The sequence below is a fragment of the Salminus brasiliensis genome, chromosome 15 (assembly GCF_030463535.1).
Source record: "Salminus brasiliensis chromosome 15, fSalBra1.hap2, whole genome shotgun sequence".
NCBI lineage: Eukaryota > Metazoa > Chordata > Actinopteri > Characiformes > Bryconidae > Salminus > Salminus brasiliensis.
In genome coordinates, this window is record NC_132892.1 from 5,322,129 (window position 1) to 5,347,403 (window position 25,275).

The following is a 25,275-nucleotide window of genomic DNA, read 5'->3' on the forward strand; positions in this document are numbered from 1 at the left end:
TTTGAGCTGTGAAATTCCATCACCTTATTAACTACACCCTTATTAGCCTCAGATCTTCAAAGCAAAAAAGCTTTTTAAACACATCTTGGCTGAACTATGTTTGGGGTTATGGAAAAAAATGTGTAAGGGAATGGGCCCAAACTGCAGAAAGAGGTAGATCAGCTTGGCTAAAAGATAGTCAATAAGCCTAAGCCAAGTTGAAACTGGTCTTTCCTCAGTGCTTCGATGTAAAACAGTGACGTAAAACATAAAGAATATGTTATTTGAATGTTTCACCAGCTTTAGATGTCTATTGTTTGGTTAGATCTGCGTCCATCAGCTTTTCTCAAACTGGCCTTCTGTAGGTGGTGAGGATTTGGCTTCAGTTGTAAAATAGTTCCTCTATCTATAATTACAGTGATTTTATCGTGGTAAGTGGGTCTTTTACAGTAAGTATCCAGGTGGTAAAATCACAGCAACACAGAGCTTCTCATGTATTATTGCTGTACTTTGCTCCCGTCTGTTTACCTAGATGGAGCGATTGATCGTGTCGATGCAAGACCCTGACATGGGCATGAAGATGCGAAACCAGCGGCTGCTCATTACCGTCATACCTCACGCCATGACTGGTGAGACTGACTCTCTCTCTCTCTCTCGATCTCTCTCTCTCTCTCTCTCTCTCTCTCTCTCTCATTTAACGTTAATGGAAGTTGAAGGAAACTTCTCTTACATCCACCCGGTGTTCCCACATGGGGTTACAGTGGATTGTTCCGCTCAGCGTCCTTGCTGCCGACATGTCACGACACGATCAGGCCTTTGCTTAATTAAAGGTAGGCCTCTTGTTAGTTGGAGTGGCATAAATAGTTCCTTGTTGTCATCATTATCCTGGGCTGTTGAAGGGCCTGAACGATTTGAAGGCTGATACAGGGATTCAGGGAGGCTGGAAACTCTGATGACTGGTACGGGTGGCTGGTCTTGTTTGATGTTGATGTTGTCTTAATAAATGACACGACAATGTGTTACTATTAAGCAATAATACACGAGGGAGGGCTGTAACGTGAGATATAGAGGGTATGCATGTGACGTCGCAGGTGGCGGGAGTCACTGTGGCCACTGTAGTTGTGAATTTAGCGACATGCTTAATAAAGTAAGAGGGAAAGCAAGCAAACCTGGATGAGCCAGTCTACTAAATGAGCCTGCAAACAGTGGAAAACACTCTTAAGAGCATTCACTCGACTCTGTGCTCTCAGATTATCCTCTAAACAGGTAGCTGGACGTTCCTGGCTACATATAACTGTCCATGGACCACTGGTTCTTTAGTAATTGTAATGAACCTGAACAGGTAATCGCTTGTGTCATTCCAGGTTTGGCTGTTTTCCCTAATGCTCTAATTCCCCGATGCTCTGGGGATCACATTAGTGTGGCCAAAAAAAAAAGTCCAAAATTTTAGCAGTAACTGATAAAATCACAGGTCAGTATTATGGGTTGGACCCTAGTATTTTGCTGGGGTACACATATTTACACATAAGACATAACATATGTATGAGGATTTTTGGTACCAATTTCTCAGTGGCAAACATGCTTCCATTACTTGTTGCTTGATGTTGGGACACATCTTACACCCTGCACAAGGGACATCACAATGCTCATTGCTATCTTACACCCCACCAACAGTCTATTTTCACGCCTTCCATCTGCGTCGTTTAAGCAGCAACGCTGCTTGTGAATATATCTACACTGATGGGTGTGGTGGTCTTGAAATGAGGGGTGTTCAGGTACATTTCTGCCGTATTGCTGTATTGGCAATGGACAACAAAGGAGATCCACTGACTGAACACAACCTAGGCAAACGTCAAAAGTCAGACATTCGTTGCTATCTTTGCAGTGAATTGTCAACACTCAACTATGTTAACGTTGTTGTCAGTACCTCGACACTCCAAGGGATTTTCTATGGATCTAAATATGATTGGTTGCTTAATTTACATTCTAAAAAATATTCATTTGAATTCAATTTGTTATGTTTTAGTGACTGGTTTGTGTAAAATGAGCAAGAATTCAATCTATCCATTTACATTTATGGCATTTGGCTGATGCCCTCATCCATAGCGACATACATATGGATAATGTTACACAGGCAGGAGAATTTAGTAGCTAATACACTCCTTCAGCTTGATTTTTTTTATGTTACTCATGTCGCATTAATTTATTTTTAACCATAGTTTCATTTTTTCATCCTTCTCAGCTTCTTAGTTTCCATAGCTCAAGTGTACTGTTGAAATTCCTGCTTGTAAAGAACCTAGTAAAGGTCATTTCTGGGGTTAGAGCTCAGCCAGTCAGTATCAATATCAGTACTGGGCTGATATCAGCAGAAATTACTAGATCAAATACTGGGGGGTCAGAATCTGATCCTGTAAGAGATCCATTCTGAAACAGCACATACGTTTTCCATGTAATGTGATCCTGATAGCTGTGTGTTTTTTTTCTAGTGTTTGAGTAGTTTTAGCATTGTAACCTATTTCTAGAGACTCATCTTAGATTAAGGATTGAAAAATTGTTTCAGTTAACGAGCATATCAACCCTTTTCGCTGGCCCCTTAGCCGCCATTGTGTTGGTGGATTGAAAATTGACTGAAAATACATGTTTTCACTGGTCTAAATCTGCCACACATAGTAAAGGAGACCAGTGTGTAGAATCAGGGCTTCCAGTGATCGACCATTTTGTTGTTGCTTTATAAAAGATGGATAAGTTTCTGTTCTTGTTGGATGCGCTATGTTTTCCCCAAGTAAATTCCAGCTCATTTAGAGCCTAAATGGGCCTGCTAAGTTCTCCTTTTCTGATTGTACTAATAGATAGATGTTCAATCAGAGCGCTGATAGAACTATAACCCTTTTTAGGTGTTTTCTTGTTGGAAATCAGCCAGTTTCTGATTCTACTAAAACTAATGATTATATATCAAGTAAATGTGGCAACATCAGTATCAGCAGGTCTCCTGCCTTCTCCGCACATTTGACAAATGTGAGTTGGTAACAAGCTTGCAGAGTTGGGGCTTAGTGAGGAGCAGGACACGGAGAACAGAGCCAGTTAGAGGCTTTTCTGCTTGATATGTTGTTGTTGTTTCAGTGGTTAGCGGGAGCACCATCTTTTGGAAGTTCGCCGTCAACTGCCATATGATAAAGGGAAAATCCTCACTATATTTCATCATTGGTCAAAGTGGAGTTACAGACGCAGCAGAACTGAAATTTAAACCTCTAGGAGGCGCAGTAACTAGGTTTGACACAGAAAAAGTGTCGTTTATCAGCCCTAATTGGAGTTTGTTGGAAAAATCACTCGTGTTTAGTAAAAAAAAAAATAAATAAATTAAATTATTTTTTATAGTTTACACATGCTTTACATTTTCACATTTTCTTGTTCCTTGTTAATGAGGTAATTCATCCACATCTCAAAGTTGGTAGCTGGTTTACTGCATGTGACTCTAAAACTATTTAGCGATCTTTTGGCAAGTTGTCAACCGTGCAGCTTGATTTAGGGCGTGTCGGTATGTCTTTGCTATCGGAATGATGGGAGAAGTGTGCCTTGCGTGGCTTGAAACGCACAAAGGCATGTACCATGTCTCTTAATTAATTATGGGTGTGTTTTATGTTGGGCGTAACATGCAGTAATAAACCAATCAGTGTGTCACTCGCCATTCCCTTTACGAGCTAGGTAATTCAGTGGTCTAAAGCAAGGGGTGTACGCACGTCGGGTACGTGCCTGTGTTGACAATTCAACTGCCAAGATAGCAACGAACATCTGTCTGTTGACGTCTGCTTAGGTTGTTTTCAGTCAGTGGAGCTCCTGTGTTTTTGCAAATATAGCAATACGCCAGAAATTGACCTGAACACCCCTCATTTCGAGACCATCACGCCCATCGGCGTAGATATAATCACAAGCAATGAGCATCGTGATGCGCCTTTTGCAGGGTGTAAGATAGGGCCCTCAGTTTGACTGTGAAAAAAGAGAACTGCCACCCATCTAAGAGTGTTCGTACGCTGAAACCAGGCTGCACCGAAGGCTTTCTGGCCCCAAAGTTCATTTCCAGGTGATTAATAATACAGTACTCTGCAGTGTTACTCTCTCAGAGGAGGCCAGGGTTTCATAAGGGAAAGTGCATTGGAAGGGAGTCAGAAACTGATTCACTTTTATTTAGCCGTGCTGTGCTGAAATTCACCTAATTCACCATATCTTACATCACTAGACAGTTATGAGGCTATAGACAGCCACATATAATAGGCCAAAGACAGACTAATCCCACTGTCACTATTAATTGTACTAGTAATTAGGTAAGCAAGTAATCTATTGATTGTTTGGTTGGTTGATTTTTAAGGCCGAACAATAAAAAGGCTTAATAGAACTGTAACATACTGTGCAGTGCCCTTCATCGATTTCAAAATGTCACGTGAAAAAAGAAATATGCAAACCGCACTGGGATAAGTGTCTCCGTCAGGCCCTTTTTCTGGAGAAGAGCAGCAGTAGAATTTCAAATAGCCATTATCAGAGTATCTGCAGGTGTTAGCAAATCCACTTTCATGCTTTTAAGGTCATTTGTAATGCTAAAATGTAAGACATTTGGAGAAACAGTGACCTGCTGATTTCCTGTTTATCATTCAAATCTGATTAATCTCCAGTGTCAGTTTTAACCTGTAATATTTTGATCAGATAATTTGAATCAAAGTATTAGGGTCAGCTTTAAAGTATACTGATCTATAAGTTTACTGATCTACTCAGGATTGCTATAGTAATAAAGTATTTAGACAAGGCCGATCAACTGCCAAAACAGCTCTTAACACATCAGGGCCGGGAACACCATAAGACCTCTGAAGGCATCCTGTGGTGTCTGGCACTAAGACGTTAATAGCAGATTCTGTAAGTCCTGTAAGTTGTGAGGTGGGTAGGGCCTCCAAGGATTGCATCATTAAGCATTGGGTACCCATGACCCTGTTTCCTTTCTAGTAGAACTTTTGGTAGGTACTGACCACTGCATCCCGGAAAACTTTAAAGTGGTTAAAGTGGCTCAGATCCCTATGCTTGCTCATTTCTCCTGCTTCCAGCACACCACCTTTAAGAACGGACTGTCCACTTACGTACCTCTCAGTGGTTCTACTGTTATGGCTGATCATAGCTGACCATAGGGTTACATAACAAATGTGGGGGAAAATGTTTTTTTTTTTTTTTTTTTAAAGAAACCAGTTTGTTTGCAGATAAACCAGTTTGTAAAACCAGTTGTAACATGGTTGTAATCTAGACCTGTCTGATTTCATAGGCTCAAACACAGAACTGGGCAGCTAGGCCCCTGGCAGCTCCACCGCATCCTCCAACAAAGTAGCAAAAATTCAAATTGGGAAGCTAGCAAAACAGTAAACAAAAAAATATGTGTATAGATGTATATAGATGTGTACAGCATGGATTGGAAATGAACAAGTTAAATTGTCAGCCCCTCGGTATCGTGCCCTCCCCCGGGGCAATCCTGAGCCGCCGCCCGCAGGCCCAAATAAGGACTTCCGCCTTAGTTTCTTCATGTTCGTGTTTATGTGTGTTTGGTTCTGTTCACTTGTATCGATTCGTGATTCAGTTCTGATTGTTCATTGTCCTTTTGTTTGGTTCATGTGTTTCACCTGGGACTGGGGGTATTTAAGGAGCCTCAACTCCATGGTTCAATGCTGAGAATTCTATCGTTTGGAACCTTGAGGTCGCCCGAGAGGTTCCCCGTACGACTAAGGTGTGTTAAGGTCAGCTTCAGCTCGGTATCTGTGTTCAGGAGCAGGTCACTCTGCTAACCACGCTATCAGCGAGGCTCGCTCGCTCACTGTCAGAATTTACTGGCTACCCACGTCCCAGCAAGGCGACCCATGCTCACAGCAGCACACTGCGGTTCCAGGTTTGGTCGGCCTTGCCGTTTTACTTGGCTGTGGCTGGTTCCCCAGGTCTCCCCCTTTTGTATTTATAGCGCCGGTCAAGCTCAACTTAAGTTAGCCCCTTTTTAACCCAGGCCAACCCAGGATTTCGTTCTTGTCCCCTTTTTGGTTTTCCCCTCGGTGCTTACCATTCACGCCAGCTTTTTTCACGTTGGTTTTTGTTGATAAACAGCTTGGAATCCATCTCTGAGTGTTCATCCCTCTGTGTCTGGCCTAGCACGCCATGGCATAAATATGTTTTTACCAGTTTAAATCAGCTGCACAAACCAAAACAGATAAGCATATAGAAGCAGATCCTTCTGTGATCTACTTATGTAAATCTGTATAAGAGATTTTGTTCTTGTTGGATGCGCTATGTTTTTTCTATATGTAGCTCATGTGAAGCGTCACTGTCATGAGGCTTGGTAAGGCAGAAGTGGACATACTTGCAGGTAGTTTTATTTAACAGATATGTGGAACTAAGACAAGACATACAAAGGATACAAAGAAACAAGAACAAGGGGACTTCTAAACACTAACCAGACAAACCCAAGAAAATAAACCAAACGAAGAAAAACAACAAGAATCAAGCAAGGTAACAGCTGGACACAGATTTGACAAACCGCTGACTGACATAAATACGTCAAGGACAGGAAACAAACACAAACAAAGTACAGACAAAGGCAAGCTTGAAACACAGGGGGATATATACACCAGAAAGGACGAGGGACACCTGGAGGGAACGAGAGGGCGTGGCAAGGAACGAGGTACAGGTGTGAACACTGAACAGGGGGAGCTAGGACAGATGAGATACAAAACAAAGCCATGTGCTTTCTAGGGTAAAACAAGGACAGGCTAGACAAACAGTAACTAAAACAGGCAGAGTAAAACCAGAATGGAGGAGACAGAAACGTGACAAACTGGAACAACTGTGACAAAACTAGGACAGGCGAGACAGTAACGCGGATCTCTAAACCCTTACAATTGTTTTATTTGAACCTCGAGTCTCGATAAAATGTAAAACGAGTGTTTCTGATGCTACAAAAAAAAATCTGATGCTTACTAGAGATCAACCGATATGAATTTTTTTATAACCAATGCCAATGTTTAGAGGTCAGGGTCAGCCGATAGCTGATATGTGCTTTTTTTGGTCAATATCTATAAGTTTTCTGCTTTATTTGTATGCTAAAATGTCTCAGAACATTTCTGAACATCATTTATTGAACACTGATTTGAACCTTGTTTATAAATAAAAATCAATTCAATTGAAAAATATAAAAAAATAATATATATATATATATAAAAACTTAAATATTAGTGCTGCAAACACAAATTCTGAATTTTTATATAAAATGAAGTTCTCAAGTAACCAACTGTGAATAAAAACTACTAACCTGAGTGAATAACAATGTATTAGTGCACTTGAGAACTTAGCAGCATCAAAAATCTCTTTTAGTGCAAATAACAGCAGCAAACCTCTCATTCTTTAGTAAAGGACAATATAAACAATATTAAGAACAATAGAGAAATGTAAATATAAAAATAAAAATATAAAATATAAAAATACAAAACAATATAAAATTATTCTATGCTATTTGTTTGTTCTTTCACTAAGTGAAGCAACACTTTATAGTTTACTAGTAACGTCGTTAGCCTAGCATTGCTGGTATGCATGTCTAGAAAAAATGATAGCTATGTGCTATTTGTATGCTTGATTCTATACCCCAGATGCAACTGATTAGCTAAGAGACTGTTCATAAGGGGTGTAAGTGTTTATTTGTTCATAAAAATCCAAATATTATAACAAATAAATATAAACAAACAAGTAAACAATGTGGTAAACAATATGTTATCATTGCTACATTTACATTTATGGCGTTTAAGTGACGCTCTTATCCAGAGCGACTCACAAGGTTACTTGTATTACAGAGGTGGGTCAATATAGTGTTGGGAGTCTTGCCCAAGGACTCAGCATAGACACCCAGACCGGGAATCGAGCCCCAGTCGTCCACATGGTGGACATCAGTTCCCATCCAACACCATGTAGTGGCTGGAGTTTACAGAGGAGACCTTGTGTTGGAAAGCATTCACTGTTTATGTGCATATCTGCCTTAATTATATTAACATATAATAAATATATAGACAAAATACTTGAAATATTAGAATTTAAGCCTATCCTATCTACCAGGACTGTTGTTGCTGTTGTCTTCCAAAAGTTTTGGCGTGGGGTCCTTAACATGGCAGCAGCACGTTTCACCGCACCAATAACACGGTGCTGCCCAAAGATCATACCTGACTTTAAACCAGCACTACTAAACACGGATATCAGCCAATGCAGATATATTAAAAAATGGCAAACATCGGCCTGATAAATCGCCAGACCGATATATTGGTCGACCTCTTACCAATCGCTTACACAATAGGAAAATGAGAAAGTGTCATGTTATTTATTAAGAACAGGACAATCAGCATCACAAGTGTGTCTGGATTTTCAGTACTTTTCATTTTTGAGAATCTGTACTTTTAATAATTCCGAATTATTAAAATACGTTTTTTAAAAACCTGTCACTGGAACATACTATGAGTAATCATGTGACCTCAAGCAGCCATCCTCGCTCTCAGTCACCTGAGTTCTGAATATTACCACCTGCTGTATCGATAATTAGGATAGTATATAAGCCCGGGCTTTAGACCTAGACAATTGCAAAGCATTGTATCCCCATTTTGGTGACCTACTGAGCATTATTTCCTGTGTATGACTTTACCTTTGTATTCTCGGCCTTGCCTTTTTGCCTAGGCCTTTGGACTTTCTGCCTGTGTCTTGGTTCTTTGGATTTAGAACTGCTTGGGAATTACTGCGGCATCATCTTCTGAGCTTCAAAAATGCTCACGTTGGGAATTTCCTGCTTGCTAATGAACCTCATTGGATACTCCAGAGTATTGCAGCAGCCTAATCCCTAGGCCTCTGCTGCAGCTATGGTGTGTTGTATATTGATTACCATGCACGATCAGAACTCACTCAATGAGTAGTGGATAGGTCGTTGCTTCAGAGCAGATGTGCATGGTTAACAGTGAGAGATAAGGTCGAGAACACTGGGATATTCCTTTAATATGACGTAATACATAAAGCTGTTGTAGCAAGGATTTTTGGCGTGCACGTAGGACCAGTTAGCCCTGTCCAGATGGGAAAAGCTAAAACCTTGGCTTCTCAATTTCTGCATAATTCAGTGGTTGAGCCATTTATATATAGCCATTTTATTTTTTTTTATGATTATTATTATATAGCCAATATAGCCATTTGATTTATTATCCAAAGCCAGCAGTGGACCTACAAGTGTCTTCTGAGTCTTATATGTAATGTTGATGATGGTCAAATAGTGACAAAGCTATATTGCCTTACAACACAATGCATGCATACCTCCACCATCAACAGAGTCTCAGGCCCCTGAAAGTGTGTTCATGACCATTTCACGTTACAACGGTCAGGTTCCATTGACCACCTTTTAGACAACTGGTCCCTTTCACCACTACTGGGAACACTGGGAACAGTCTGTTGACGCTCTCCTGTTTTTGTTCACTCAGGTCGAGATATTGTGGATTGGCTGATTCAGAAGTATTCCATAACGGAAGAAGGTAGGAATTGCGTGTTTGCATGTATATGTGTGTGTGTGTGTGTGTGTGTGTGTGTGTGTGTGCAGGTTGACTGTGCTTTGTTTCCAGCAGAAGTCCCTGAAGAGATGTCATGATTTGTCTTGGGTGATCCTTTGGGACTCCCTCCCTCTCTCTCTCTCTCTCTCTTTCTCTCACACACACACATATACTTTTAACTACACATGTGTGTTTACCCCACCATCAGGTCATGAGGTCATACGACATGGAGCTGGACAACATGACGGACCACCTTATAATACTACACATTATGCTTATGATTTTAATGATGTCATACTTACGCCACTAAGGTTTCATCCTCCACTAAGCATATGGCCCATAGCTGCTATATCGCTGCTGTCCAATGAAAACCATGCATATCCATTTTTGACCCTGTAGCTGCTTCTGTACACTGTGTAAATAATTCTGGATGACCGGACCACTTGTGGAAAAATGGAGTTTTCGCCTTCTCCTGTAAAGTCCCCAGTCCGTTAACTGCGAGCACTGTTGCTAGCCGACATGTGGGGCGTCGAAGGCTTAGCCATAATGGTGTGGCGTAACCAGAGGACTGGAATTAAATTTCCAAGAAGTTTCCATTTAGAATATGCTACGGCTAACTGACTGGGTTTGGCGTGAGGTGGTCGCAGATGTGCCTGTATTGTGTATTTTATCGTGGGGTTCGAACTCGGCCTAGCTAAGCGGGTTTTAGATCCGGGACTAGCTGTCTGTTTTATAAACCATGATATAAACCGTGAAATTAAGATCTGCGGCCTACGTTTTGAGTGGGCTCAGAGTTGTTGTTTTTTTTTTATTGTGTATTGCAGAGACGGTGACAGTCCAGCTTTTGTTAGCATTGTTAGCCTAGCATTGCTGGTAACAAACATGTCTAGCTATGTGCTATTTTTATGCTTGATTTTATACCCCAGATGCAAGAAGACACTGTTCATGAGGGCTGTATGTGTTTATTTGTTCAGAAAAATCCAAATATTCGAATAAATAAATACAAACAAACAAGTAAACAATGTGGTAAACAATATGTTATCATTGCTATTTATGCATCATTTACATTTATGGCGTTTAGGTGACGCTCCTATCCAGAGCGGCTCACAAGGTCACTTGTATTACAGAGGTGGGCCAATATAGTGTTGGGAGTCTTGCCCAAGGACTCATAGCATAGACACCCAGGCCGGGAATCGAGCCCCAGTCGTCCACATGGTGGACATCAGTTCCCATCCAACACCATGTAGTGGCTGGAGTTTACAGAGGAGACCTTGTGTTGGAAAGCATTCGCTGTTTATGTGCATATCTGCCTTAATTCCAATGGTGGGGACACTCTTACTGCTGAGAGTTTCCTACAGCCAAACGGATCCTCATACACCGAGTGCTGCAAAGAACAGAGCATCCTGATTATCCGAGCACTGGGATAGCAGGAATTAGGGTCATGGCAACTGTCAGCAATTAGAGCAGACCTCATTTGTAATCTGATTGCAGTAGTGGCTGTAAATATACAGCGGGGTACTGTATTTTTGAAGGACCCGAGAGTCATTAGAGTGATGTGTTGCCGTTGCAGGGTTATGAAAGTGGAAATATTTGAGCGGAGCTGTGTATTTTTTTTTTTCTGCGCCCCTGTTGTGCTCGCTAAGCTTTGGTAAACATCTAGGGCAACACGCAGGTGTACACGTCGTAAACAAGGCTCCAGAGAGTTCCACAGTGACTTAATGTGCGCCAGCTAAGAGTGGAGCCGAGTCTGCCAAGAGCCAGGTTTATGATTTTCAGTGTAGTACAGAAGGAAATGTGTATTCATGTAATCCATAATTAATTATTTGGACAGGAAAAATATTTTTAAAATAATAATTTCTGCATCGTTACATCACTGTAATAGCTTTAAATGAAGCAATGAAGAAGTGACTGAAGTGTTGACTTTCAGCTTAAATTCAAGAGGTTCAGCAAAAATATTGCATTGACCATTTAGCAGTTACAGCCATTTATAGCATATAACAACATAATTATGAATAAAACATTTATTTCTGACCCTTGTGTCAAATTTTCTTTGGAGTCTGTGACTACCTAATATCTAGAGTAGGCCTGTGACAATATATAATTGCAATACATTATATTATTGTCATTTTAAGAGCATTGTATTCCATGGATATAATGTTAAAATAATAGTAGAATAATGCAAGTACAGCCTTTTTATTATTGTTTTTATTTTAAAGGAATTTATTTAGTTGAGGTCAGGTGTCTGACACGACCATATTACAGTCACATCATCAATATACACCAGCGCCCCATTTCTCTTGGCAGCCAATCCCCAATTTTCTCCCCAAGCCAATAAATCCACCCACTCACTAGGACTGCCCCTATTACTTGTAATGCTCCCGACATGGAGGGTGAGGGATAGTGCCTCCTCCGATACATGTAAAGTCAGCCTCCACCTCTTTCAAAACTAACGCTAAAACAGCATCACTAGGCAGCCAACGCACTCTGAGGAAAGCTCTGATATATCAGATATATCAAGACAGAAGACATGGCTAATTGTGCTTTCTCAGGCTCTGGCTGCTGATGGCGAAGCAGCATTACCCAAGATTCGAACTTGTGATTACCTCCACCATGTTTGACAGATGATGTGGTGTGCTTCAGATAATAAACCCTTCTTTTCCTTCTCCATGCGCTTAAGTTAATCTTGGTTTCATCAGGTCCACAGCAGTCAGACCCTCTGTGTTTACATTCATGACTTTGACAAGGACACGCCTACCTCCTCGAGAGTGTAACTGACATGACTAGACTAGAAGTTTTCCTTTTTCCCTTACTAATAAATTCTGCTGCAGTTGGTCTTCTCGGTTTTTTGCTATATTAGATTGCTGGCTTGCCCAATCCCATTTCTGCTGTTTTGCATGCTGGGGGGTCATTTGGGGTCATTAGAAAAGCAGTGTACATATGCAGTACACAACCATGTGGTGCTACTGTTTGTGAAAATGCCAAGACTAATGTATTCTCTATGTTGTTTTGTGTGCTTGTGTGTCTTTAGAGGCATTGCATACAGGAAACTTTTTGGTGAAATACGGCTACATATACCCGCTAAAGGAGCCTCGGAACCTGTGCTTGAAACAAGACGAGACACCCTATCGCTTTCAGGTACACACTCAATGCTGCAGGTCAACTGTGAAGCCACTAGAACTTGTTGTAATACACCTTAGCATGCAAGACATCTATGTATTTAGCTGCTGTCAAATCTAATCACCTAGTTAATTTAAGGGCCTTTTTACACTAGAGCTTTGTCTGGACCCAGATCCACCTGCTCTGAGAGTTCGGTACATTTCGGCAAGTGTAAAAGCTCTAGTCCGGCAAGTGTAAAAGGTCTCTGGTCCTCCTGAAAGCGGTGGTACAGGGCTCTCTTCTAGAGACTTCTAGAGGAATAGGTTTGCAGCGCATGTGGAAGCTATCCACTCCCGGGCCGGTTTTAGCTTTTTCACCTGACCACTTTGACTTAATGCTTGTATCCATGGAAAATAGGGAAATGCGATAAACCAATGAACCTAGGTCTGTAAAAAAATTGCAAAATTGCGTAATCAATTCACGGTTCATATGTAATTCTTCTGCGTGAAAGCAAACCAGCCATAATCAGCTCCTCCCCCAAAACAAGCCCAGAAACGGACCTGGGTGCGGACTTGTACTGCTATTTGGGACAAGTGTGAAAACTCTCTTAGTCACATTGCTGTGTGTTAGCTAGGCTAGTTATTCTCACCCCGAACAAGTCGGAATACCCACTACCATACCCCCTGCTAGACTCACTCCTGACACATACACACTCAAAACCCCTTCAGTCCTTCAGATTCACCTTAAAAACCTTTCCCTTCGTTTCTTCCAGACGCCGTACTACTGGATCTCAACCCGCTGGCCCGCTTCTGAGCTGGATTACGGTGAGTTTCTTTCAGTGGGAGTACTGGAAGAAGGTGCAGAAAGACTGCACTGTACCAAAACCCTGCTACATAATATCGATGTGAGCATGCAGTTAAACCTGTGGTGATAGAGGGCACTGCTGGTCAGAATTTCTGTTATTGTGGATAGTTTAGTGAGTAAACGTTGACCTGATTTCCAAAAGACATGAAATTAAAGATTAAATGTTTTTTTTTATATTTAAGCAAAACTACTTCTTTACTTCTTTACTTTCATCTTTTACAGTTTTTTAATTAAATAAATAAATAAATAAATAAAGGCCCGAAGCAAGACCTTGGGCACCCTGCATGGCTAGTAATTAGTAGCAACCCTTGCTGTAGCTGCTTAGAGGAGCCTGTGGCTGCTGATTGCTGGGCCAAGGTTTGAGGATCCAGCCTTTATTACATTTGCATAAAATTTGAAATTTGCATCATCTGGCCTTTTTTTCCACAATGACCGTGAACAAGCCGTAGCCCTAACAAGCGAATCAAAGTCTGAGAGCTTGGTAAAAGTTGGGAGCTGAGAGCTGTGGGGTGCCCAAACTTTTGCATGGTGCTGCCTTAATTTTTTCCCTACTCTAAAATTGTACAAAACAAAGATAATACAGTAATTTTGCTTCATTTTTCCCACTAAATCAACTGTTCCCAGTTGCTTAACCAGTCTGCTCTGCTTCTGTGCCCCTAGCCATTTACTTGGCCAGGAAGAACATCCGGAAACAAGGGGAGCTGATCGAGTATGAGAAGGTAGGTGTGCTAAATGCTTACTGGACCATTTGTTTATTTTGGAAAAATATCTCTCCCATGCTTTCCTTCTCCTTCCCATGACTCTGTCCTCGCTTCCCTCCGTTTCCGGTAGGAGTGTTATAACGCTTTACACAAGAGGATCAATCACACCTGGGACTTTGTGGTGATGCAGGCGAGAGAGCAGCTAAGGTGAACAGCCATTTTCCACCCACAAGCACACTCCAGACACACTCCACTTACCGCTCAAGCTCGGTTCATTATGTAGGGGGGGTGGGGGGTGGGGTGGACTTGAGGATATCCGTGTGGATATACAGGCCACTCATGGTGGAAGAAGCATTAGGGCATAAGGTTCAGTCTTTTGGTAATGGCATCACTGCTGAGTGTGCGTAGTGCCGAGTCAGTTCTACCTCAGCATTTTCAGTACTAGTATACAACCAAAGGGTGCTTTGGTGAGCGATGCCATAGAAGAACCACTTTAGGTCCTATGAAGAACCGTGTTGGTAAAGGAGGCGTGGGAAGAACCTTCTGAAGGTTTTAGGAAACATCACCTGATGTAAAGGTTCCCACAGCCTCACATCTCCTTTACAAACCCGGTTTGCTGATGGATGGGACCATAAATGCTTCTTCTATGGCATCGCTCAAAGCACCCTATGTAGCACCTCTATTTTTATTTATTTATTTTTATTCATTAATTTTATTCATTCATTCAGTATATTGTGGACATTGCCAGCTTTTAAAGACCACTGTCCAACTGGATGCTTCTTTACAAAGACAGCTGAATTAGTAGAATTAGTTTAGCTGGACGTTGAATGAAATTTTTAAACATGGTGTAACTCTGTTCTCGGTCAGAGCATCCAAACAGCGGCGGAAGGCTGACCGCATTGTGCTGGAGTGTCAGGAACAAGCCTACTGGCTAATCAACAGACCTCCTGTAAGTATATCATACACTGTGAGTGTTCTTGTTTTTTTTTTTTTTGGTCTAAAATCACCCCCACATACAATTATATTGCCAGTTGTTTTATTAATTCAAATGTAATAGTTTAAATCTCCTACACATTAAATTATGTTATATAATATAATATAATTATAATTATATTAAAACACCCTACTACACATATTTACAGTTACTATTTTTTTGTTAAAAGGAATAGTTCAGCAAAAACTAGGAATAATAATAAATAGGAATAAGTAAAACTGTCTGATACAAGAAATTATTTATATATTTCTATATTAATAATGTCTGCATAATTATAACAAAAATTATAAATAATGTATAAATTGATATAAATACGCATACGTAAAAATATACTTATTATATATATTGCTTTTCTTGTTTACTTATTATACTTATTATATATTTAAATTATTTATATCAAAATTGTATAAATAATTGATACAATTATATATATTAATGTCTGACAAGATATGTACACTTTTTTTATTAATACATTGTTTTCTATATTCTATAAGTTATTATCTATAAAGTTATTTTTTATTTTATATTTTTTACTTTTTATAGCTACAATCTCCTACATGATAAATATTTTTATTGCTATGACTATTTAAAAAATCTACACACTTTTTTTTATGTAATGATTTAGTTTTTAGCTTTTCTAATTTTAGAGATCTTTTAAAAATCTGTGATTTTGTGTGATTTTCTAAATGAAATTAATGAACATTTTTTCACTCAAACACAATAACAGCTCATCATCATTGTAAAGTCATGTGCACTATGTACAGTAGCACATGCTAAACAGAAACCTAACCGGTGGCAGCGTCTGTTCGGGACAGTCCTACACATGCTCTCATGTTTACATGCAGCCTCTGTGTATGAAATATTCACTCCGCCTGGTAAAAGCATCAGTGGTGTTTAAAACTGAGGGGGATGGGAGAGAAGGGAGGAAGAGATGCAGAAGCAGAGGGAAAGAGAGATGCGGAGAAGGATGGAGGGAGTTAAGGGGAGGTGGGGTGGAGGGGGGGGGTGAAACATGAGCAGGGAGGCAGTAACGGGATGGAACTTGAGTTTCTTCAAGAAAGCATACACTTAATAGTGAGTGTATGTTGTGTAAGTGTGTGTAGATGAGTGTGTGTTTATGCTTGCAAGGTCATGTGACCGGGGCTTTCTCTCTAATGGTTCCATCTTCTGCCTGAAAGCTTAAGAGGATTCCATTATTGAGAGATCCTGTGTGTGTGTGTGTGTGTGTGTGTGTGTGTGTGTGTGTGTGTATTTGAGTGTATTTGACTAAGAGCGAAAGAGGTACCTATACACACGCACCCATCAGTGAAAACATTATCCAGGAACTGATGGTCTAATCTGGGGTAGATTTAGAGGCCATTTCATTCCTTCACATTCAGTGTGTGTGTGTATGTGTGTGTGTGGTGTTCATTTCTGACAAACAGTAAATCCAGCAAGCAGACATTAGTGGGAAATGTGTCAGGATAAGTGATTTATGCATCTGGGTAAAATGAATGATGTCCACCTACATTACAGCCACAGTCTAATCCAGTCCGAGATTCCTGAACCGGCCTCCACTTTAGAGGCTGAATTATAGCCCTCACTGGAAGGGCAGAAATATAGGTATGGACACCCCTGGATCAGATTACACATGTTGATGATGTTCTCAGTAAAACAGGTCTTCAGAGATGCTCTACTACATATTTTAATACCCAGTTATTTGCTTAAAGGATGGTATCTGATGTGGGCTTGTTTAGTTTAACCCTCTGGAGGGTCTTCTTAAATTCACCTTTAACCCTAACCTAACACAGAAAGGCTTATTACACACTAAGGCGTATTACTCAGTATCTACAAAGACTTCTGTACAAACTGCTATTTTAATGCAGCCATTCTTTGGTAATAGAAGTTTGTAATAACACGTCTGTCACCAAATTGGCGGGCCGTAGGCTTTTTAGGGGGTTAAAGGCACTTGCGTATTAGATATTATCCATGTTTTATATCAAAATGTTCAGAACAATCGAACAAACCGGCTTTATTAGCAGACCTAGAGCACTGTGTGACGAGGTACTCCGACCCTAAACCTGAAAAAGTGAAGTCCAAATTTAGAAATTCTTCATATTTCCTGTTAAAAACATCCCTTCAATCATGTGGGCGAATAGTTTCGGTGCCTGGAATAGGTTTTCCAGAGTCTTAGCTTCACAAAAGCAGTGGGATGTATGAATGAGTGGAAAGTATGAATAAAAATAGTGAATTAAATTATGAAAAAGTATAGGCAGAAGATGCACAAATCCACAAACTACAGATGCTCTAACTACAACTACAGTCTAACTACAGTCCCTAAAGTCCTGAAATCTGAAATTTCTTATATTTCTTGTGAAAATATGCCTTCACTCATGTGGACAAATTGTTTTGGTGCTTAAAACAGGTTTACCAGAGTCTCAGCTTCACAAAAGCAGTGGAACGTCTGGATACAATAGTGTAGAAACAGCAAGAGGCAGGAGACTGAGTGTCTTCTGAGTGCCTACTGGTCATTTTCATACAAGTCCACCAGTTAGACAGGGCGAGAGGCACTTCATAGTCTCGGAACTCCAGATCTGAGTTAGGTACAATCTTGCAATGACAACGCATCGTTGCTCGGTGCAAAGCACCGGGAACAGAGCTCTGGCAGACGCCCGTGCTGGCCAGAATCACACTGAGGTGATAGACATCTACCCACCTGGAGAGGTGGGCTAAGGCCAGTTGTGCTCTCCTGGGCTCCAGCTGCTGATGGCAGGCCCAGGATTCGAAACAGCCGTGTGGCTGATGGCAGGGCCCGCATTCATGGTGGCAGAGCTTTAGTCTGCTTGACTACTTAGAGCCCCCAAGTAATGGATTTTTTATTAATTTCCATTTTTATAGCTAAAATCTCCTATAGATGAAATTATTTTTTATTATATACAATTTTGTAGTGAACGTAGACTGTCACCAATCTCATTTCTGTAAGTACACGCCCAAAAACATCTCTAAACACATCTCTCAAAAAACATCCTGGTCTTAATTTGTTTGGCTTAGACAGACGGATGTGGTTCAGAACACGATATGACTTTGCTTTAGTTTGTAAACTAGAATTTTGTCAGTTAAATCAGATTTGGGAGTTGCAGCATGTATTTATGTGTAAAATAAGCTCTTATTTTATCACGTCCTTATTGCACCCTCCCCCGGGGCGATCCCGGGCCGCCACCCACAGACCCATATAAGGACTTCCGCCTTGTTTCCGGTTAATTTGTGTTCGTTTCATGTTCATGTGTTGCACCTGGGACTGGGAGCATTCAAGGAGCTCCCTGACTGCTACTCTCTCATGGTTTTTCATGTGTCGATGGCGTGTTCATGTAAGTTAGAGGTCTGATCTGGTTCAAAGTATCTCCTAGTCTGGTTCTGTACTCAGGTTGGGCTTGCCTTGTTGTCTAGTCTGGCAGCTGGCTCTCCAGCAACTCCCTTTGTTTACTCAGATTGTGGCTCTGGTTTTCAGTTAGAGTTACCCCTGTATGCTAAGCTAGGCTTGTGGTTTCATTTGTCCCCTTCCCTTGTATAGATCCTTAGTTTTGCCCTGCTCAATCCCTGTTTCTCCCTGCTCCTCCCAGTCCCAGGTTTGTTGTGTTCACCATTTTGTTAGTCACCTTCTGTTTATGCTCTAGCTTTGACCAGTAGATTGCTGCACCCTGTTTATTTTGCACCCTGTTTGTACACCCTTTTATGTTCTAATAAAATCTTGCTTAGTTCCATCTCTGCGAGTGTTCATCCTGTCTTGTCTGGCTGTACACGCCATGATATTATAGACTGTTTTATTTTAAAATTTCAGTTTAAACATTAAAATTGCTTCTTTAACAGGATCGTCCTACTTATTTATTTCTTTTTAAACATAAAAACTCATAAATTAAACTAAATTAACCAAATACATTTAGTTAAAAAATCTTTATTTATTATTAAAATTATGCAAATATTATTTTTAGATGAAAAGAAAAATAGTAGACCTGACAGAAATCATTTCTCGTTTTTAAATGTATTTTTTTAAATAAATATAAATAAATCTTTTAAACAACTAAATAATCAAACCAAACGCACAGTGTATAGCTAATAAGTCTATTTAAAAAGACTGGCCTGGCCTATATAAGTATATAACTTACTGCTTTAAATCTGCACAGATAAGATTGGAGAATGGCCCCTGTAGCCACACCATTCGGGAGCATTTACAGATGAAATTTGGGCGTGTGTTTACGGAGATGAGATCAGTGACAGTCTGAGTCCAGTGTTTGTTAGCAATGTTAAGCTAAAGCATCTCCCACTGTAAACTAAAGAAGCCAACATCAGATACCAAACATGTCTTGGCTGATCGACTGCATCTGGGGACAGTGATCAATCGGGTTTATTAGAATTTTTTTTACCAAAGTATTCCTTTAATAAATGCATGATATCAATTAGGGCTGCAAAATACATCATCATTGATTGGATACAAATCCAGAATTGATTGATTTTCAGTGTGTTTTGACGAATCAAGGTATCGAGGCATATAATCCCACAATGCTTTTTTTTAAAGATCATGTAACAGTAAGACTGCAGTACTAATATTTACTGGTAACTAGACCTTAATTAACCTTTTTTTCCCTTCAGCCAGGTGTAATGGACATATTGGAGGAGGGGCCAGAGAGGAGGAACGGTGCGAACACACGAGTACAACTGGTCAGTGCTCAAAACACCTGGAACCTGGGCTGTACATGCTGTCGTCCACTTATGCCATTATATATACATTATATGAGTCCATTCACGTACCCATAGTATCTCTACTACTGTACACTCTAATACAGAGTGCACAACGGAAGTCCTAGAGGGCTGGACTCTAGCAAGATTTGGGAGGTACCCTACTACAATGCCCCTGTTAATCTGGCAATTAACTGATGAGTGGGATGAGTAGGGCATCTCCCAAACTTTGCTGGAGGCCGGCCCTCCAGGACTGGAGTTGTAGGTAGAACAGGAAACCACTGTAAGTGAAGGGCAGGTGGTCCTCCAGGACCAGGGTTGGGAAGCACTGAAGTAGATGATCAGGTGAGCTTCAGAGGCAATGGATACTTTTCTTTAAGGCTGATGGTTAAGTCGCCCTACCTGCATGACCAACCTGACCAAGCTAGTTAACCACTATAACCAAGCCTGTGGACCAGGATGATTAAGCTGGTGACCAGCATGACCAGTATGACTGTGCTGGTCCTCCAGTATGACCAGCTTGACCAAACTCATCAACCTGGCTTTACCAAACTAGCCAGCCATCGTGACCAGCATTTTAATGGTTTACCTGGTCTAACAGTTTCACCAACCTGACCAAACCTGTAAACCGATAAGATCCAGCATGACTATCTTGACCATATAAGTCAACCAGCATGACCAGCCTGACCAGCCTGACCATGCTGGTCCACCAGTATGATAAGCTAAGTGATCAACCTGCTTTACCAAAGTAGTCAACCATTATAACTAGAAGTTTGACGGTTTAGTTGCTCTACCAGCGTGACCAACCTGACCAAGCTTGTCAACCAGTATAACCAAGCCTGTTGACCAGCATGACTATGCTGGTGCACCTGTATGACCAGTTTGACCAAACTAGCCAGCCACGATGACATTTTGATAGTTCACCTGGTCTACCAGCTTGACCAACCTAACCCAATGTGTCAGCCAATATGATGAAGCATGCTGGTCAACCAGCGTGGCCAGCCTGATCATGCTGGTCCACCATTATGACCAGCATTACCACACTGATTAACCAGCACAACCAGCCTGGCCACGCTGGTTCACCAGTCTGGTCAACCAGCTTTACCAAACCAGCCAACCACTATGACCAGCTTGACAGCCAGCATAGTAAAATTGGTCATGCTGCTGGATGAAAACATGCACGTTGTGTCACCTGCTGTCCAAGAGCTATCCAGTATGCCTGGATGACCAGCTTTTCAACTACCCAAACCAACAAAGACATAAAGCCACCAGGTCTTTTTGGTATGTAACTATAATATTTTTGATACCAATATTCTAATCTAGTTAGACAGGGATATGTGTAGAGAGATTGACCTGATTTTGTGATAGCACTTCACCACTTGCAATGGAAAATCATCATTTTTCTCTTAATCTCTTTTTTCTGTTTATTTTGCGGATGCATCCGTCCTCAAGTAAGTGTTCTCTTCATGATGTAATTCTCTGATTCTGCAGTTTTCCTTCTACTCTCTGATTTTGCTATCACATTCTCCACATTATGACATGTTCAAGCTTTTCATCTGTGTTTAATTTAACTATTAGCGACTGTAAATAAGCAGAATTTCACAACACCTGCTTTATTTCTGCTTACATTTCAGAAAAGAATGTCGATTTCTACAAGAAAGAGGTAAATGCATCCTAAATCCGTCCTGGTTCTTAGATAATGTGTGTAATTTTCTTAATATATAACTTAATATATCAAGTTAATTCAAATTTTGAAATGTTCACACAATGTAAACATCAGCTGGTATTTCCAAATCAATTAAATAATGCAAATAATAATAATAATAAAAGATTTTAAAATGACATCAGCAACATTAACATTATAACTTTATGGAGCAATAATAAGGTGCATGCCTCATTCCTATACTAATACTTGGTTATGTATCCCATTGCCTTAAAGGAATGCTCACCCATAAACATAACTGATCACTGAGCCCAGTCGAGTATCTGAAAATGCTAAAGGAGCTCAAATTGAGATATCAAACATGCCTTGGTTGATTGACTGTGTTTTGAGTATTTTGAGTTTTTGCACAAATATTCCTTAAAAGGTGCCCTACAACGGAGGCCATATTTATTGTGGCATAGTTGAATAGGTTTGAAAGAGTTCAGTTCTTTCCATGAACCTCCAACACTTTTGTCTCCACAACCAAAACAGGGCTGTAACAGGGGTCAATTCCAAAAATCCAGAACTGTGATGTAACAGTCTGGACCCCCAAATTCATGCCCAGCCCAATAGGAAAAGCCTTTCAATGCTAAATGAGAAGGATGCTTTGGGAGATCATGGAAGTGAAGCTAAAATGGCTAAAAGCTAATACTAGGCGGAAGGGACTGCATCATAGTCGATTGTGTGTGTGGGGGGGCTGGGGGGCAGTATAGTCACCCAGACCGGGAATTGAACCCCAGTCTCCCACATGGTGTGGTATCTACCACACCATATGGGAAACTGGGGTTTAATTCAGGAATTGAACCCAGGAATTGAACCCCAGTCTCCACTCCACGTGGGAGAATGGGGTTCAGTGCTGCGCTACACCAATAAAAGTCCTTGGGCAAGACTCCTAACACTACATTGACCCACCCCTGTAATACGAGTAACCGTGTAAGTCGCTCTGTATAAGTGTGCCAGCTAAATGCCATAAAGGTCAAATAACAGGGTGGTAAATAGGCTCATAAATCACATCTGAGCATTTTTCACCCCAGTCAAAGTCACAGACTTACCATTTATGCATCGAAAAACAGCTTTATGGACATCGCCAGTCCTGTCAAGTGGGGGTTACACCAGAACCTTGCACATTTCAGCTGAAGACCTGTTTGCCTAGTTCACCGGCCGTTTGAGATTGAGGCCTAGTAATTCAGCCTGTCAGTCAAACTGTCCCAGTGTGCCTGTTAAAGCAGTCCCACAAGGATTGGGGCCTGTGCAGCCTACAGTTCCTGTGATGTCAGTGTCAAGTCCTGCTTGGATTTAAAGCCTAAGGTTTAAGAGTGGGCTAAAATGGACAGGAACTCGTCTCAAGAGACTGGTGTAACCCTCACCTGACAAGAATTACAGAAGAAATTATGCATGTTAATCATTTTAAATATATATAAATATTATGAATGTGTAATAATTTTCATATCTGCTCTGCTATTGTCTAATGCTGCTGTGCGGTGTGTGTGTGTGTATGTGTGTGTAATGATAAACCTCAGATTGAGCAGAACAGAAAAAGTCTGGGAAGGAATCGGGTCAAGTCGTCAGTCTGTCTAGAAAGGTAGTGTACACTGTGTGTATGTGTGTATGTGTGTGTGTGTGTGTGTGTGTGTATGTATGGCTTTAATTGCATAGCTACACTCGCCTGCTATTATCTGTTACTTCACTGCGTCTGGCTACATAAAGGACCTCTCTATGCCCCACAGTCTTTTATAAATACGGATGTGTGGGTTTTTGTGTGTGTAGCTTTGTGAAGTACTGTGAACAGTACCAGGACCATGACCCGATAATGCAAGGATGCCTCCCCAGCAACCCTTGGATCACAGATGACATCATGTTCTGGAACATGAACTGTGAAATGTGAGTCTTTACCTAAGCTATTTGATATTTAGCCAGTTAATTGAGCATTTTTTATCTGTGGTTACATTTTTATCAGTATATGCAGTAATATCATAAACTACACATAGAAAATGATGGCAATAATATGGTAATATAATAGAAGGTTAAGGTCAGGATTAGGACCAGGGTTAGGGTTTGATTTTAGGGTTAGGACTACTTTCATTAAACAAAACCTAACCCAGCCTCAGCCAAAACCTAACCCTAACCCTGACCCTAATCTTAACCTTAACCTTAATGCAAAACCTAATCTTAACCCTGGTCCTAATCCTGATCTTAACCGTAGGATAATGGCCAGGGTTAGGTTTTGGGTTGAGGTTAAGATCAAGGTTTGGATTAGGTTTTGGGTTGAGGTTAAGATCAGGATTAGGATTAGGTTTTGAGTTAAGGCTAAAGTTAATATTAAGACCGGGATTAAGATTACATTTTGGATTGAGGTTAAAGTTAGTATTAGGGCCAGGGTTAGGGTTAGGTTTTGGGTTGAGGCTAAGGTCAGGATTAGAACCAGGGTTAAGATTACATTTTGGGTTGAGGGTATGGTTAGTATTAGGACCAGATTTAGGATTAGGTTTTGGGTTGAGGTTAAGATCAAGGCTTGGATTAGATTTTGGATTGAGGCTAAGATCAAGGCTTGGATTAGATTTTGGGTTGAGGCTAAGGTTAGTATTAGGACCCAGGTTAGGGTTAGGTTTTAAGGTTAGGACTACTACCATTAAACAAAACTTTACCCTAACCCTGTCCCTAATCTTTACCTTAACCTTAACCCAAAATCTAATCTTAACCCTCATCCTTATCCTCACCTTAACTTTAGGATTAGGGTCAGGGTTAGATTTTAGGTTGAGATTAAGATCAAGGTAAAAATTAGGACCAGGTTTTGGGTTAAAGCTAAGGTTAGTATTAGGGCCAGCGTTAAGATAACATTTTGGGCCAGGGTTAGGATTAGGCTTTGGGTTGAGGTTAAGGTTAGTATTAGGACCCAGGTTAGGGTTAGGTTTTGGGTTGAGGTTAAGGTTTGTATTAGGGCCAGGGTTAAGATCATGTTTTGGGTTGAGGTTAAGGGCCAGGGTTAGGATTAGGCTAGATTTAGGATTAGGTTTTGGGTTGAGGTTAAGATCAAGGTTTGGATTCGATTTTTGGTTGAGGCTAAAGTTAGTATTAGGACCTGGGTTAGGGTTAGGTTTTAAGGTTAGGACTACTATGGTAAGTATTAGGGCCAGGGTTAGGACCAGGGTTAAGATTACATTTTGGGTTGAGGTTATGGTTAGTATTAGGACCAGGGTTAGGATTAGGTTTTAGGTTGAGGTTAATGTCCGGATTAGGATTAGGTTTTGGGTTAAGGTTAAATTCAGGGTTAGGACCATGGTTAAGATTAGGTTTTGGGATGAGGCTAAGGTTAGTATTAGGACCAGGGTTAGGGTTAGGTTTTGGGTTAGGACCGTGGTTAAGATTAGGTTATGGGTTGAGGTTAAGGTTAGTATTAGGACCAGGGTTAGGGTCAGGTTTTGGGTTAGGACCGTGGTTAAGATTAGGTTATGGGTTGAGGTTAAGGTTAGTATTAGGACCAGGGTTAGGGTTAGGTTTTGGGTTAGGACCGTGGTTAAGATTAGGTTATGGGTTGAGGTTAAGGTTAGTATTAGGACCAGGGTTAGGGTTAGGGTTAGGTTTTGGGTTGAGGCTGGGTTAGGTTCTGTTTAATGGAAGTAGGACATTAAGTCTACTTGATGTAACAGA

General features: G+C 40.8%; 1 protein-coding gene across 1 annotated transcript in view; it reads left to right on the forward strand.

The window, feature by feature from the left end:
* rgs11 (regulator of G protein signaling 11) overlaps positions 1–25,275 on the forward strand; it is a 31,411-nt gene that overhangs the window by 1,314 nt on the left and 4,822 nt on the right. The window contains exons 2-12 of the mRNA XM_072657671.1: positions 512–608; positions 9,492–9,542; positions 12,586–12,692; positions 13,426–13,477; positions 14,178–14,236; positions 14,349–14,425; positions 15,086–15,167; positions 19,839–19,907; positions 21,565–21,588; positions 23,148–23,209; positions 23,395–23,508. Coding sequence (XP_072513772.1) covers positions 512–608; positions 9,492–9,542; positions 12,586–12,692; positions 13,426–13,477; positions 14,178–14,236; positions 14,349–14,425; positions 15,086–15,167; positions 19,839–19,907; positions 21,565–21,588; positions 23,148–23,209; positions 23,395–23,508 — 794 coding nt within the window. The remainder of the gene's footprint in view (positions 1–511; positions 609–9,491; positions 9,543–12,585; positions 12,693–13,425; positions 13,478–14,177; positions 14,237–14,348; positions 14,426–15,085; positions 15,168–19,838; positions 19,908–21,564; positions 21,589–23,147; positions 23,210–23,394; positions 23,509–25,275) is intronic.